Here is a 15,603-nt window from a genome sequence, read left to right as displayed (position 1 = left end):
GGGCCCCTCACTACAAGAAGGATGTTGAGGTGCTGGAGCATGTCCAGAGAAGGGCAGCAAAGCTGGTGAGGGGTCTGGAGCACAAGTCTTATGAGGAGTGGCTGAGGGAACTGGGGTTGTTTAGTCTGGAGAAGAGGAGGCTGAGGGGAGACCTTATCGCTCTCTACAACTACCTGAAAGGGGGTTGTGGTGAGATGGGTATTGGTCTCTTCTCCCAAGTAACTAGTGATAGGACAAGAGGAAATGGCCTCAAGTTGCGCCAGGGGAGGTTTAGATTGGATATTAGGAAAAATTTCTTCACTGAGAGAATGGTGAAGCATTGGAACAGGCTGCCCAGGGAGGTGGTGGAGTCGCCATCTCTGGAAGTGTTCAAAAAACGTGTGGATGTGGCGCTTCAGGACATGGTTTAGGGGACATGGTGGCGCTGGATTAATGGTTGGACTTGATGATCTTGAAGGTCCTTTCCAACCTAGTGATTCTGTGAAATACATTCACAAATTCTTCTAACATCATGAAATGCTTAGCGGGTAAACAAAGGAAGCATAGATTAGGAAGCTTCAGAAACCTTCTTTTGTTAATCCCGTTGTATGGCAAACTTCAGTGATACATCTGTGAAAGCCCTTGAAACTAAAATTTTACAAATTAAAGCTGACAACCTTGTCAAAACTAGCGTGTTTTTTATCAACTGATTTCTCTAATCCATGTGCAAGCTTTTGGGTTTTACATATTAATACACTTTAAAAGCTTAGTTAGGTTTTTTTTTATGGTGTTTCCATATGTTTGAACATAAAAATAACAGGTCAGCGAGAGCAGGTTGCTCAGGGTTGTGTCTGGTCAGGCTTTGGCTGTCTCCAAGGATGGAGACTCCACAACCTCTATGGGCAGTGGGTTTCCATGTTTGACCACTCACAGTAAAACGGGGGTGTTTTTCTTACATTTGAATGAAATTTCCTGTTCTAATTTGTGCCCATTTGCCTCTTGCCCTTTCACTGGGCACAGCTGAGAAGAGTGACTCCCTTCTACCCACCATCCCTTCAAGTGTTTGTACACATGGGTAGGATCCCCCTGAGCCGCATCTTCCCGAGGCTAAACAGCTTTCTCAGCCTTTCTTTGCATGTCAGATGATCCAGCCCCTTCGTTACCTTTGTGGCTCTTTACTGAGCTCCCTCCAGTATGTCCGTGTCCTTTTTGTGCTGGGGAACCCAGAGCTGGACCTAGCACCTCAGATGTGTCTCACCAGGGCTGAGCAGAGGTGAATGATCACCTCCCTCAACCTGCTGGCAATGGTGTTCCTAATGCAGCTCAGAATACTGTTCAAATTGGAATTTTATACGTCTACAAGTTTGTCCAGAATATTTTTTTAATTTTCAGTGAGATGTTTAATGATTAAAGGACTTAAATGTCTATCATTACTTCAACATACTATAATCAAGCAATACTCATCAAGATACACTAAAGACAGTGCAAAACTTGAAATACTAGAATATGGAGCTCAGTCTTCAAAACTGTTACTTAAGTCACCAACTTTTTAATTCTTGGTTCTGTTAGGTTAGCTTTAAGTGCTAGAAATTCAAAAGTTAAGGTTAGGGTTTTTTTTCCTCAGGCTTCCAAATCAAAATTTCTAGTAGCTAAATGAGGCTTCCACGCTGTAACTGTTCTGTATTGGTTATTCTTTGAATCCATCAAGAAGTTTCACACAGCATGTGGTTGACATAGAGCTGCTTGTGAGTTAACACTTTTCAGTTGGGTTCCTGGGTTTTGATTTGTCAGACCTACTAATGTAGTTTTTTCTGACAGTTCTCTCTTGACAGGATTGCAGAATTTCTTCATGCTCAGTTGAGGCCAAACTTGCCTTGCAGTTCTGCCTCTCTTTCTGGTTAACAACCCTTAAAACATCTTGGAGAAACTTTTTTTTTTTAAATGAAGTTAATGTATATTGGGGGGCGGGGTGTGTCTGATAAGTTTGGCAGGTTCCTTTTGCCTGGGTGCCTTCTGTCCTTGTTAGTGAAGAGAAAAGCAGTAGAATGAGTAATACAGGATTTTAAATAGTAAATGGGCAATAGGAGTCTATTATCTATTCTCTATCTATAAAGGTATTTTAACTGATGTTAATGCTAGCAAAGTGAGTGAACAGAAAACACTGGTTTAGTACTGTCTTTTTACCAAAAGGTGTCATTGACCCGCTGTTGAGCTTCATCTGCACTCAGATGACATCACTGGGATGTCATATGTTGAGATGCTGTTTGGTTATTTGGTAGGGTCTTGCAGAAATAGTAATATTTTAGTAGAAGTCATCATGTTTTGACTTGTCTGCTGTCCTGGATTGATTTTCAGAGGTCCCTTCCAGCACCTACCATTCTGTGATTTCTTCTACATCCAGTCTCTGGTTCCTTCCTTATTTCAGTGAAGGCGCTGGGAGAAATAGTATTCAGAGCTTTGATGGTAGTGAATAGTTCATAGTGAAAGTTGGAATCTGAAGTGTAGGTTTAGTAATACGTGTCGGCTTGGAAGAATTTGGGACCTGTGAAAGACTTGGGTGAGGAATGGGCAGAGGTTGATTTGACTATTCTATTAATTTTTAATCTTCAGAGAACTGGATCAAAAATTAAATAGTCTCTGGTGCACACTTAATTTGTAAATTTTTCTGTTGCCTAATGTTTTCTAGGAGATGGCAAAAAAAAAGGCACTGAAAACAAGGATTTTGGTATATCCTATAATACAGTAGTACAGATTTTGTATAATTGCTGATTTTTATTTTTAAATTTCTTTCCCTGGCAGCATAATCAATGGATTTGCCTTACCATTAAAAGAAGAGCACAAAATATTCCTATTGAAGGTTTTGTTACCATTGCACAAAGTGAAATCACTCAGTGTCTACCATCCACAGGTAAGTTTTGTTCAGTGTTTTTCAGACTAGTGTTAAAGCGAGTTTGCCTAGAGACTCAGGGGGACTCTAGTCATTCTGATGTGGATTCTGTTTTAAGCTCCAACACTTCCCTACTAACTGGCCTTGGGGAAATTATTTAATACATGTACCTGTATGCTTCACTTGTTGAGGGAAAAAAAAAAAAACTTAAAAAGTGTGTGTAGATAAATAAATTCCATTTTTTTAAAAGCACTGTAGTGTTTATAGATGAAAGGCATGAAGTAGTTGATTAATGTGAGAGTTCTTAATATTTATCCACACAGAGAATTTTTTGTTTATCTTGTTCTTGTTTGTAATGTTTAGACATACAAAAATTGCAGGCAAACATGGTTTTAATGAATGTCATCTGTAAACAGTTTTTTCTAAACTACTTGGAGAATCTCAGCTGAATTAATTTTCTTACAACTGTTGAGGTTTTGAAAGGAATTGAGCATTTACCAGGACATTATTATTTCATTCATTAGATCTTTTTAGAATTACAAAGAAAAAAGGGGGCATCTGAGTTTATTGTGCTTTTAAACCAGCCACATCTTTTCTGTGCTGAGTTTAGTTCCATTCAGAATTCCTAGAGGAGTGCGAAATCATACAATGTTGGCAAAAACACAAGTATTGTGATATGCTGAAATTTTCTCTGTGAGAGGAGGTTACACAGCTTTGTTTTTTTTAATTGAAAAGTTCAACATTTTCTACATAAGATCAAGTACTCCAAGTTTTAAGTACCATTTCATTAGTAACAACTTGTATTTTTAAGAACACCATTTGTATAATTACAATTTTCTAACAATTAGAGATGCTAATAAGCATTTCCTTTTGGATCTTGCCTACTGGGGCTCACATCAGTGCCTGTTGAAGTAGTACACTAGAGTGGCTCCCATTTGAAAAGATTTTTTTCTTTTTTTCTAATGCTGTGAGCATAACCTGTTGGGGTGTAGCCAATCAGATCTTTCTTGAGAGTCTCAACTAGTGCAGACATCTGTGATCGCCACCTTTTCTTCTACCTACCTGAGATGGATTGGCCTTTACCATACCTCTTAATTCATGAACTAATGCTCCAAAACCTTCAGGTTATTTGCATTCCTCATTTCTATCAGAAAAAAGAAGGTAATGACATAGGGATGCCTCTCTCATGTGTACTCCTGAATGAAATGGGAAAACACTACATGAGCTTGGTGTGTGAAACACCAGAGTAAAACCACAAAAATTCACATTGAAACAGTGGCAGATATTCATAGAATCATAGAATAGTTTGGGTTGGAAGGGACCTTTAAAGGCCATCTAGTCCAACCCCCCTGCAGTGAGCAGGAACATCTTCAACTACAGCAGGTTGTCCAGAGCCCCGTCCAACCTGACCTTGAATGTTTCCAGGGATGGGGCATCTGCCACCTCTCTGGGCAACCTGTGCCAGTGTTTTATCACCCTCATTGTGAAAAATTTCTTTCCGCTGATTATTTTTGTGGCCCTCCTCTGGACCCGCTCCAATAGATCCATGTCTTTCCTGTGCCGAGGGCTTCAGAGCTGGATGCAGGACTCCAGGTCGGGTCTCACCAGAGCAGAGTAGAGGGGCAGAATCACCTCCCTCGACCTGCTGGCTGAACGATTTGCTGCCAAATCCAGATATACATGAAGAATGCTAATTTCTAGATTCAATTCAAATTTACCTTAGTATAGTGGAGAACACTAGATGTAATAATCTTTATATATTCCTCAAATTACCTAGGGACAGTCTTGGTAGCAGTCACCAAAAACAGGAAAGCAATTGGGCTTATCATCTGAATGTTTATAAATGGAGAGACATTAGAAAAATGGTTAAACAGTTCATGAGGTGTGCAGTGATCGTCCCATTTACTTTGGAACTGTTGGCCTATCAAGTGAAAGGGATGTAATAGTTCACCATTTAGGTACAGATAGACAGTCTCGTTCTCAGAATTGAAGTACTGTAATTCAGTCTCAGCTTTACATTGGTATGCATAGTTATCGTTAGTTCTCATATGTAGAAAATCCTAAGATTTACAACTGTTCAATGCATTTTTAACTAACTTTGGTTATGAAATAGAAAATACTTACTAAATCACGGTGGGACACCAAGATGTTACTGAATGGAAAGTGCTTTAGAGGACAAGCTTGTGATTTTTAAATCCTATGTTTGAAAAGATTAAGTGTGCTGAAATGCAAAGTATTAGGTCTAAGAAGAAAACATCAAATTATGTGTTTGTCTGTATTATAACCCAGAAGAAGGTGAGGACAGTCTTGGGTAGGTTGGGAAAAATTAATAAAGCATATTTACCCTTCTGCTGTTTAAATTGTCTGCCAAACAATTTTTGTAAAATCAGAGAAACTGTTGTGTTTTTATTTGAATTCAGCAGTTATCCACACTTTTTCAAAGTGTGTTCAGTTTCACCATAAGCATTAATAAAAATCTTTTTCTTTTACTGTAGCTGGCATACTGTGTAGTTCAATTTTTAGAAAAGGACAGCACACTTACAGAACCAGTAAGTTTATCTTGTTATTATTATATATTTTGGAATATTAATAACCCTTTCATCTGTGGACTGTTTAAGGAGGTTTGGGGAACAAAGTACTGATATGTAATTGTTTTTAGTAGGAAGACCAAATATTTAACCATTTTGATCTATCAAATTCAGTTTTTCCAGCAGTTGTTTGGAATGTCCAAAATTAATTAAAACATTAAGACCATACATCTTACAAACAGACCAGAGTTTATTCTGCTTATTTTGTTCTGGCAGACTGGATGCAAGATGGTTGATCCAGAAAGTTTAGTCTTCTGACTTAGCTTGCCTCAACTGTGCTATGTTGAGAGACTGATGTTATGATGGAACAGATTTCTGGCACTCAGAGCTACCTGCTGATGCAAGGCTTTTGAGTCAGATCCTGTTCATGTCTACCAAGTTTGGACCATAGACAAAACCAGACTTTGATTTGGCTGTGCACAATTGCATAGATTAATACTTTTAATTGTCCTCGATAATATATAGTGTTTTGCCTCATTACACCCAACATTAAGTACATAAGAACTAATATGTTTAATCCCTAAGTAGCAATCAGTAAAACAATTGCTATTAACAGAAGTGTGTGTTATTAGGTTATAACCATTTCCATTGTAGAATGGAAACTAGGATTCTTGAAACAAATGAAGTATGCAGCTGAGCAAGAACTCTTCTACTTGGAGCTTTTAATATTTAAGATATCAAATGTCAGACATTCTGTCATTCGTGCTATACGAGATCGTGATATCTTAGCTTTCCTTCCAGACATCAGCTAGGATGTTACGTATTTCCTAGTACAAATCTGAACTAACATGCATCCAAGTCTGTTTCCCCTTTTTGATCCCAAATTAGTACATGATTACAACATTCTTTAAAACTTAGCACATGTGTCACCGCTAAGTTCCCCTTATGGTCATTACAAAATAAAACACTTTGTTTCCCCTTATAATTTTCAGGAGATTTTTTGATGGCTTATTAAAAAAATCTGCATAAATTTCCCAAGGCTTCATTGCGGACATAATCTCTGCTTTCATGATGCAAACATGAAAGATGCACTGGTTTCTCAGAGTTGTCTTGTCAGTGATGATATTAAATATTGCTTATACTTTTTAAATATAAAAAGCTGGCCTTCTATAAAAATGTCCTCCATTTCAGAAAACAAAAAGAAGAGGCTGCTTTTTTTTCCGAAACGAGAGAAAAAGATTGTTGTCTGAGAGAAAGGCTAATGGATTGCTGCAACTTCTAAACTATATAAAAAGACAAATATAAACTTTATTTTAAAGGAGTTTTTTTCAGTAAGTCTGTACTGTTTGGTGTTTTTTTCCTCCAGTCCTACATCTGGGACTAGACAGACACTGTCATATTTTTTTCCTTTGTGTGGCTTTTAATCCTTAACCACAAAACAAAAGCATTTATGAACTTAAACATTCAAGGTTATATTAAGTTCTCGTCAAAAATGTCTAAATTTAAGATTGAGTGCTATGCCAGTCATTTTAAAGTATTTAACATGGTTTAAATATCCTTTGAAGGAGAATGTCTTCCTATTTGAATATTGTTTGGCACCAAATTGCCACAGATGGAAAACTTTTTATAGTTTAAAAAAAAATTTAAAATTACAATCTTACACTTTGGTTTGAAAATTGACATCTTTAGGAAAAAAATCATCATCTTTTCATAAGAGAACCATTTGTGTCTACTCACATTTTCCTTAAATCAGAAATTGCTAACAGCAATAAGAGTAGTTATTCCTTCAATATAACCTTGTGTATTTTCGAAGACTCTTGAATAAATTATGGTGTCATTGATAACTCCACTAATAAATACAATGTCTAATGATATTTAATTGCTAAACTAGTATCACTTTTCAGACTTAAATTCTTCTACTTACATATTCAGTAGATGAGAGAGTTTGTTTTTCAACTAGACTTCAGAAACGTTTCCCGTAGACTTTCTGAAGACTAGAGCCAACTGTCAGATGACTTCCTTTTGTGTCACATTTTTATGGATATTTTAGTTGTCCCCAGCCCTCCTCCCCTGCCCCTTTCTCCCATCTATCTTTTGAGTGTTCACGGTTTGCTGAGCAAAAAAAGCTTCAGCAAGCTAGGTAAATAATTTAATAATCATGAAGAAAGTTAAGACTGTGATTATAGTAATGTAGTCAAATAAGTAAAACCCAACGTTTAAGAGCAACATGCCTTGAGTAGTTGGTCACCTGTCGATTTGGGTATTTATAGTGAATCTTTTCTTAAAATCTAATGATTGAACTGAATTTCTTGAGCTTTGGAGTATACCTCCAAGAAACTGAGAGATTGAAAGCTACTATCACTTAAGTGGCAGCTAATTTTCCCCATAGTATAGTAGCAAATTTGCACTTCGATTTGATGATCATGTTAAATTAGATGTCAGATTACTTTCTCTAGCCTTTTGATTATTATTTTTGAACATGTCTTTTAAGTGGATAATTTTGTTTTCTGAGGAAATGTTTTTAGACTTATTACCAGTTATTTCTGTGACACTGAACTATATCTGATCCCTGCTGTCACATGGGACAAGAAATATGAGTTTTGTGTTCTGTTTGAAATATCAGACTTCTTAATGAGATATAACTTAGTGCAAGGTAAAGTCAAATTATCATAAAGATTATGTTTACTTTGTCTCTACAGGTTGTAATGGCACTGCTGAAATACTGGCCAAAGACTCACAGTCCAAAAGAAGTCATGTTTTTAAATGAACTAGAAGAAATCTTAGATGTTATTGAACCATCTGAATTTGTAAAAGTTATGGAGCCTCTTTTCAGACAGCTAGCCAAATGTGTGTCCAGTCCACACTTTCAGGTCTGTACTTAATGAATGTACAATAATATGAGGATTTTTATAAAGCAGACTTGTTAATGGTATTACCTACTCATTCACTGTAATGAATTTTATTTGTTGCAAAAGAGAGTCTTCAGTTCTATGTCAAATTTTAGGGATCCAAATTTTAGCTTTATTGTTTCTTTTCAAAAGACAATTTGTGGATTCGTATTGGGTGATTCACTTCAGTGTTATGCTTAACATAAAAACTTAAGCTCGCTGTTTTCAGAAGTATCTGAGCCCTTCCAGTACTTAGTGTTTACATTTCTCTGCTTGTCATAGAGTTCTACAAATACTCTTTCTTTCGGAAAACATTTATTTGCATGAATTTCAGAGATCATAGGTTATAGTTTCAATCATGTCCCTATAAAAGAAAAAGCAATTTTTCCGTCTCTCTTTCTACCAACTCCATGACTATGATTCTGACACTCCTGTTTGCACTAGAAAAATCCAAATCTAAATTGCAGCTTCTCTTCCCTTATATTTGCCAAATGTTTCAATTATTGGCTCTTTAAGAGATTGTCTGAAGAAATGTTCCTTTTTTCATGTCTTCTTAGGTTGCAGAGCGAGCATTATACTACTGGAATAATGAATATATTATGAGTTTAATTAGTGATAATGCAGCAAAGATTTTACCCATCATGTTTCCATCCTTGTACCGGAATTCAAAGACACATTGGAACAAGTAAGAAGCGCTTGTACAGACAAAATTCTACTATCTCACTTATGTCTAGTTCTCAGATGAAAAGTGGTTCAGTTCTTTGAGTTGCTAGTTTTAAGTGTGTTGAGCCCCTCATTCTGTGGCATTAAAGTTGCTGGATAAGGAGGAGGAGATGGTTGTCAAAATTTTTAGGAAATATTAAGAATTGAGGAAGATAGTTTTTCCTTTTTTCATTAAACAAGAAATAGTGTTTTAGTGCATCTAATCCTTGATATATTTTTACTTATATGAAGCAGATTTGGCATTAATCTGTAGTTGACTAACATTGATTTCTGATCTCTAACCTCTTTGATTTGCATTTCTTCTGCATTCTGGTGGTATAGGCTACAGATCAGGTCACTTTTTTCCTTTCCTCTCTTTATTCCCACCCCCACCCCCCCTTTTTTTGTTTATTGTTTTCTCTTCTTTCTCCATTGACTATTTTCACTTTTTCCCCCCACAATAACATAGTACTTACGCATGAAAACAGTCCCGGTCAGCTCCTTTCTGCAGCTGTTCCATTGTAAAGTGCCTCTTTGTTTGAGCTATTGTGCAACTGCTGGGATGGCGAAAGTATCACAGTCTACCGCTGGCCGTGAATTGAGGTCTGTTGATACGTTGGCCAAGAATGCGTAATCAATCTGCCACTAAACACAGGAAATGAAATGGAAGATAGTGATGTTAAAGTGATTGGTTACTGTCACTGGATGCAAGCGGTAACAAATAACGTACTCATTAATAAAATTCTGATTCAGTGATGTAATTGTACATAGTAAAAGTGGATTGCTGTTGCTTGATTTTTCTGGCTTTCAAGGCCATGCATTCATTTTATTTTGAGTGGAAGTCATGCTATCCAGTACAGCTGCAGTCTTACTTGTAACTTACATGTATGATACAAAGTAATCATTTAACTGATTGCTTTTCAATTTAACGATCAGCAATAGATTACCGAATGGAACTGTAAATTACACTGTAAAAGTGCTTCATAAAGCAGATTATTTTTGTTTAATTTTTCTTATGTTTTCCACTTCACTTTTCTAAAGAGTTCTGGCACAATTGTGTTGAAGTGAGTGCTGTTGCTCTGTGGCAGTTTTGAAAATGAATGGGTTTCTAGGTTCCTTTTAATCACTAACTTTTTTTCTTGAATTTATCAGTTGCCCGTAAGTTACTTATCTCAAGATCTTTAATGTCATCTAGCGTTTTTTCTAACAACCCTAGTTTGATTAGTGTCAGCTACTAAATTTCAAAACTAGTCCTGTATGGATATATGTGGTATTAAAAATGAAGTTCAAACATCAAAAGCGTGATGAGTAATGCTATAGCATAAGAAAACTGCATTCGAAGTTGGTAATTTTAGTGATTGTATTAGCCCTTTTGAGGGTAAACTGAAACTTCCACTGAGTAGTTTTGTTTCCACTTACTCTGAAATGATGTAATTTTCCAGTTATGTAGGCTATTGGCTACTGTTGACCAGAAAAAATAAATTTCAAAGTTTAAAGTACTCTGAGTTTCAACCAGAAGTTTTACTTATAGGACAATACATGGCTTGATATACAATGCTCTGAAACTCTTCATGGAGATGAACCAAAAACTGTTCGATGACTGCACACAGCAATTTAAAGCAGAAAAACTGAAGTAAGTTTTCATGTCAGTGTGTCTGTCTGTTCTTGAATGATTTGTTCAGAGTGCTTTAGCTCTGAAAAACTACTGTCTTTGGTGGGAAGCTGCCCATTTCATTACAGTACAGCAGTCTCAAAATCGACTTGGTGAAACTTCTTACTGTATATGAACTGTAGAATCATCTTAATAAGATCCTTCCTTTGACCTGCTGGGGATCACCATCTTCCTAAAAATAAATTTTTTTTACACTGCTAATCATGGAGCCCAGTGTAAAAAATCTGTTAAACAATTTAGTTTACATCCTGTGTTTATTTTAGCATGCTTTTTTTACTCAGTGTTATTTTCTTCCATGCTGTCACTCAGTTCTTTCCAAGACACTTTTCCAGTATTTTTCTGCATTGTATTGTGTGTGTGCATATGTGCATGTTTTTCTAAAGATTACCCAAAATAAAGTTGTTACTCTATTGTAATCCAGGGCATTCGTACATTACTTGCCAGAAGAATCCTGCTGAGTTTAGTATATTCTTGCATAGGCCAGTGAACAGAGCAGGAATTCGGAAGGTAGAATTTTTACATTCTATGCCCAAAAATGCAGCTACGTTTATGATCATAAAGTCACTTGTCTTCTGTTCCTCTATTTCCAATTTTGTTAAATAGACATAATTTTTTTGATTATGCAGTATATTATAAAGCCTACTAAAATGAGATCAAGAAGTAAAAAATATTAATAGTTTGGCTCTCATTTTAGGGGCTGGGGAGCACAGTTAGAAAGTGGATCCTGAAAATACCTGGATTTGAATTTTATTTTTAATTTCAAAGTAAACAGGGATTCCTTCAAGTAGTGGTTCAAATTATATACCTATTTTTAACTAATATACTGGAAGTAGTACAAATTCTTAATGTAGGTTGATTTCTCCAAGTTTTGAAGTTCCTTATTACATTTTAAGTAGAAATGAGCTTGTAATATAACAGATTTTTAAGATATATGTGCCTGTGTTTATAGATAACAAAATGCAAACATTTGCTTAAAAAAAAAAAAAAGGCTGTGTAAGTAGCAAATAAGTGGAATTCCTTTTAAATAGAAAAGCAATCTTCTCTGTTTTTGGGGACTTTTTGGGTGGCATTTTGAGTGTGAACTAAGAGAGGCAGAGTGCTGAGCGATGTAATAACAAAAAACCCCACCACACAACAACTTAAAAGGGGGTGGTTAAAAAGTTCTTTCACCCCCCAGCCCAAACTTAACTTAATTGAGAGTTGATCCTTTTTTTTTTAACATTTGGATCACATGTTCTATGCATTGAAGCCTGAGAGCATTTTTAACACTCTTAAGCTCAAAGCCCTTTTAAAGTCCACCACCTTTCAAAGACAGTGTTCATTCTAGTCTCTGCAGTAAGTTGTTTATGTGTTAGAAAGAAAGGAAAAGACCCCTAGATTTTACCACTTGAATTAGGCATAAGGAAACAAACCTTTCGTACTTTGGTTCTTTTTTTTAAAAAAAGCATCCCATGGCATCGCTTTTGACTTGTGACTCCCTTGAATGAGTGTATTTTTGTCAGGTACTTCTCTGTTAGTGATCAATTCAAAAGGTCTCTGGGCCTTTTCATTTAAACTATCACCTGAAGCCACTGGGCTGAGAGTTAGAATCCGCCTTTTTTTATGGTCAGATAATAGTTTCTTATGTTTCAATATAGAATTCAAATACTACAAAGTTGAAACACAAACACACTTTCAACGTAGATCAAGACTTCTTTCTGTTTTAATTTTAATTCTTTTAACAACGTACAGGTATTAAAGTTAAACTGGTATCAGTCAGCTTGTTTTCATGAGAAGATAGAAGTTTTTTTCTCTTTTGATGTTGCTTTGCCATCATGGGGTGTTGTTATGATGCAAATCATCTTGTCAACAGCAAGTGATACTTTGGGCAGTAAGCTGAAAGAGGCATAGCTAAGTAACTTATTCTGTTGAATCCTTCTAGTGAATTTCCTCATTTTTAGAAAGTATACAAGTTGTGATGCAAAATTCACCAAGCTTCTTTTGCTGTTTTTACTTGTAATTTTTTTTTTTTTCAGAGAGAAGCTAAAATTGAAGGAACGGGAAGAAGCATGGGTTAAAATAGAAAATCTAGCCAAATCGAATCCCCAGGTATTTAGAAAAGATTAACATGTTCATGTTTAAATATTTTAGTTTTGTTAAATATCAATGGGGGAAATAGGTCTGACTGATCATGGAAATAAAGCAATTTCACTAATTGTATTATGAAAGATATACAATAAAAGTACTTTTAAAATTTGTAACCTTTCTCTTGTGCAAGTAATTTTTTTTAAAAAAAGGTTTCTGAAAAGTATGATATGAAGTACTTTTTTCGTTTTCTTATAATAGGATATACTGTATTGCGGTTTGAAAAGTTATTGTGCAAAATTATGGAAAATATAGAGATGCCATAATTGGTTTCTCTTGAAAAGCTGCTTTGCAAACAATATATTACAAAAGAGATCTTTCTGCAAAATGTGAGTTATGACTGGTCAGTTTTCCTCTATGTCAAATGGATTAAAGTAATATTGTACGTTCTTGTCTGCTGCATTTGTTCTCATATTTGCACTGGGCCAGTCTTCTGGTGAACCTGCACCTCCGGTTCTTACTAAAAGGAAAACATCCTGCCAGGCATTACTTGATGTAACTGAAATTTCCATAAAGAAACAAAGGTCCTTTAGACTACTTGTTATATTTTGAAATAATGGAAGAAGGGGATGGTTGGCATGGGTTGTTTCCTCCGCCCCCCTATTTAATGTGCTTGTAGAATGCTGCCATTTTCCTTTATCTCAATCATACTGATTGCTGTTATTGGGGGGGAGGGGGGAGGCACCCCAAACGTTTCAATTACTTTGCAGCCAGCATTTTACTATCCTGCAGCAAGAAACTTACTGTACTTTATTTTTCCAGCATCATCTAGCTGAGTTTAAAGTGGTGGAAGATGGAGTAACAGTACTTTGTAAACAGAAGTGGGACACTTTTTGATCTCAGTGCTATTTTAAAACAAAGTATGGGGTCATCTTTTTTTCTGAGGAGGAGGAATTTCATAAACGTTTCTTTCCTCTTGTGTCATTTCTCATGGAGCAATTACTAAACTGCTGAAATAAAAGTTGTTAAAATTAAACAAAATGTCAGTTGACAACACATTAGTTAAATTAATCAAAAAAGAACCATTCATATGAAAGCAGCAGTTGACTTTCAATAGCAAAACATTCCTCTAATCAGATAAGGCATACAAAAGCCTTGCTTGAAGAGTACTTGATATACGTGGTCATTTGCTATCACAAATGATGAACTCTTGCATGTCTGGCTAAATAAGGGGATTGACTTGTAGTAGTAAAATTTAGAGTGCTACAGTGTAAATTTCCTGTTCTTCTGAAGTAATTTTTTGTAACTGTGTACATTTTCTGAAACTGGTTAACGTAACCTGTATACAGGATGTTCTGCATGGTAAGCTTGAAGATAGCTAACAGTTGGAAGCAATTTAAAATAAAAATTACTAATTTGAACACTGAGTGCTCCAGTGAATTGATGTAAGGGTATAAATGCTTTTAGCACTTTGTATAATGGATTTTAAGGGTTTTTTCCCCCTGGAATTTCTATTAACTTTTTAATTTGTCTAGTTACTGACAGTTCTTGTTGTTCAGAGCTATTTCTGACCCTGCATGACACAGGAATACATTTTAAGATTTTAGATCATGATAATTACATTCATTAAATCCTTGCTCTCAGGTTTTTTCTATTTAGTCTCATCTGCATTAAGTTACTGGTACACTCAGATACTAAAATATTTATGAGGGAAAATGGATGAAAAAGTGGGTGTGTGTTCATAAATGAGTTTTTATTTCAATATCACATACACCTCATCTGAATTAAAATGGAATTTAAAATGCTGACATTGCTGTACAGTAAGCTTTAGATACTATACAAGTGTTTTTACAATGTTTTTTTTTTTTATTCCTGAAAGACTTTTATGGCTTCTTTACTTTCTTAAGACAGAAAAATTTAATATTTTGGATTTGGAATTATTTTAAATCTATGTTAACCATATTTGGCCTTTTAAAAGTGTATTTTCCAACAAAAAATTGCACCAGAAAGTAAAATCATTGTTTGGGTTGCTACGCTGTTCACAAATCACTAGACAGTGTATTAGTAAGGTTTCATATAAATGGTTGCCAAAGTAGACGTTCAATACTGGCAAAATCTGAATGTTCTAAAATTCAATCTCGGATAATCAAAGCATAATTTTTGTATTCTGACTGTATTTTTCCAAAGTATTGGAGTTCCATTTAAAAATTTATTACTTGGTACCTGGAGGCATAACATATTGAAGCTAATCTCAAATAACTAATCTTATCATTCAAATGCTCAAATACATTCTTAGTATTTAGGTGTTACTACTAAGAATGATTATTTTAACACTTTGCATTTTATTAGTACCCAACATATAGTGACACGAGTTTGCTGAACAGTCCTGTTGCAATGGAAACAGATGGGCCTTTAATTGAAGATTTGCAGATGCTGAAAAAGACAGTGAAAGAAGAGGCTTGTCAGGTAAGGCCGCATGAATATAATAAAGTACTCTAAATTATGAATTACTTTTTTTTTAAACAACTGTTAATCATAGGCATAAACTTGGGTTATATTTTCATCCCTGAAACCATTTGTCCTAGAGTAATAAACTTAGAGCTGCTGCCTTTAAGTGATACTGTAGCAGGCAGCAATACAGTGTTCTATTTCTAATGCCTGTGAATCTGTTGTATGGTCTCTTGACATTTCTTTACAGAAGCTGTCATTTTCTTTTCACTTAGAAATAGCTTTTTGTGTCATGACAGGAACAATGATTATGCTTTAAGGATGGTTAAAAATATGGCTAAAATCTACCATGTCATGTTTTATCCTCTTCCCTATATAACACTTTTGCTTTTTCATAAAGAAAACTTGGATAAAATATAGCCAGATTCTAGTGAT

The 15,603-nt window shown here is 35.4% G+C and overlaps 1 protein-coding gene across 4 annotated transcripts in view; it reads left to right on the top strand.

Moving 5' to 3' along the window:
- PPP2R5C (protein phosphatase 2 regulatory subunit B'gamma) overlaps window positions 1-15,603 on the top strand; it is an 82,452-nt gene that overhangs the window by 63,742 nt on the left and 3,107 nt on the right. For 2 of the 4 annotated variants that reach the window (XM_082000641.1, XM_082000642.1), the window contains 7 exons: window positions 2,779-2,887; window positions 5,362-5,415; window positions 8,094-8,264; window positions 8,840-8,967; window positions 10,516-10,617; window positions 12,672-12,744; window positions 15,070-15,186. In XM_082000641.1, coding sequence (XP_081856767.1) covers window positions 2,779-2,887; window positions 5,362-5,415; window positions 8,094-8,264; window positions 8,840-8,967; window positions 10,516-10,617; window positions 12,672-12,744; window positions 15,070-15,186 — 754 coding nt within the window. The remainder of the gene's footprint in view (window positions 1-2,778; window positions 2,888-5,361; window positions 5,416-8,093; window positions 8,265-8,839; window positions 8,968-10,515; window positions 10,618-12,671; window positions 12,745-15,069; window positions 15,187-15,603) is intronic. The other 2 variants (XM_082000643.1, XM_082000644.1) reach the window with 1 other exon arrangement.

Source organism: Phaethon aethereus (genome assembly GCF_964289735.1).
Source record: "Phaethon aethereus genome assembly, chromosome: 5".
Taxonomy (NCBI): domain Eukaryota; kingdom Metazoa; phylum Chordata; class Aves; order Phaethontiformes; family Phaethontidae; genus Phaethon; species Phaethon aethereus.
The sequence above is the reverse complement of the archived record's forward strand: the minus strand, read 5'-3'. Positions and strand labels throughout refer to the sequence as shown.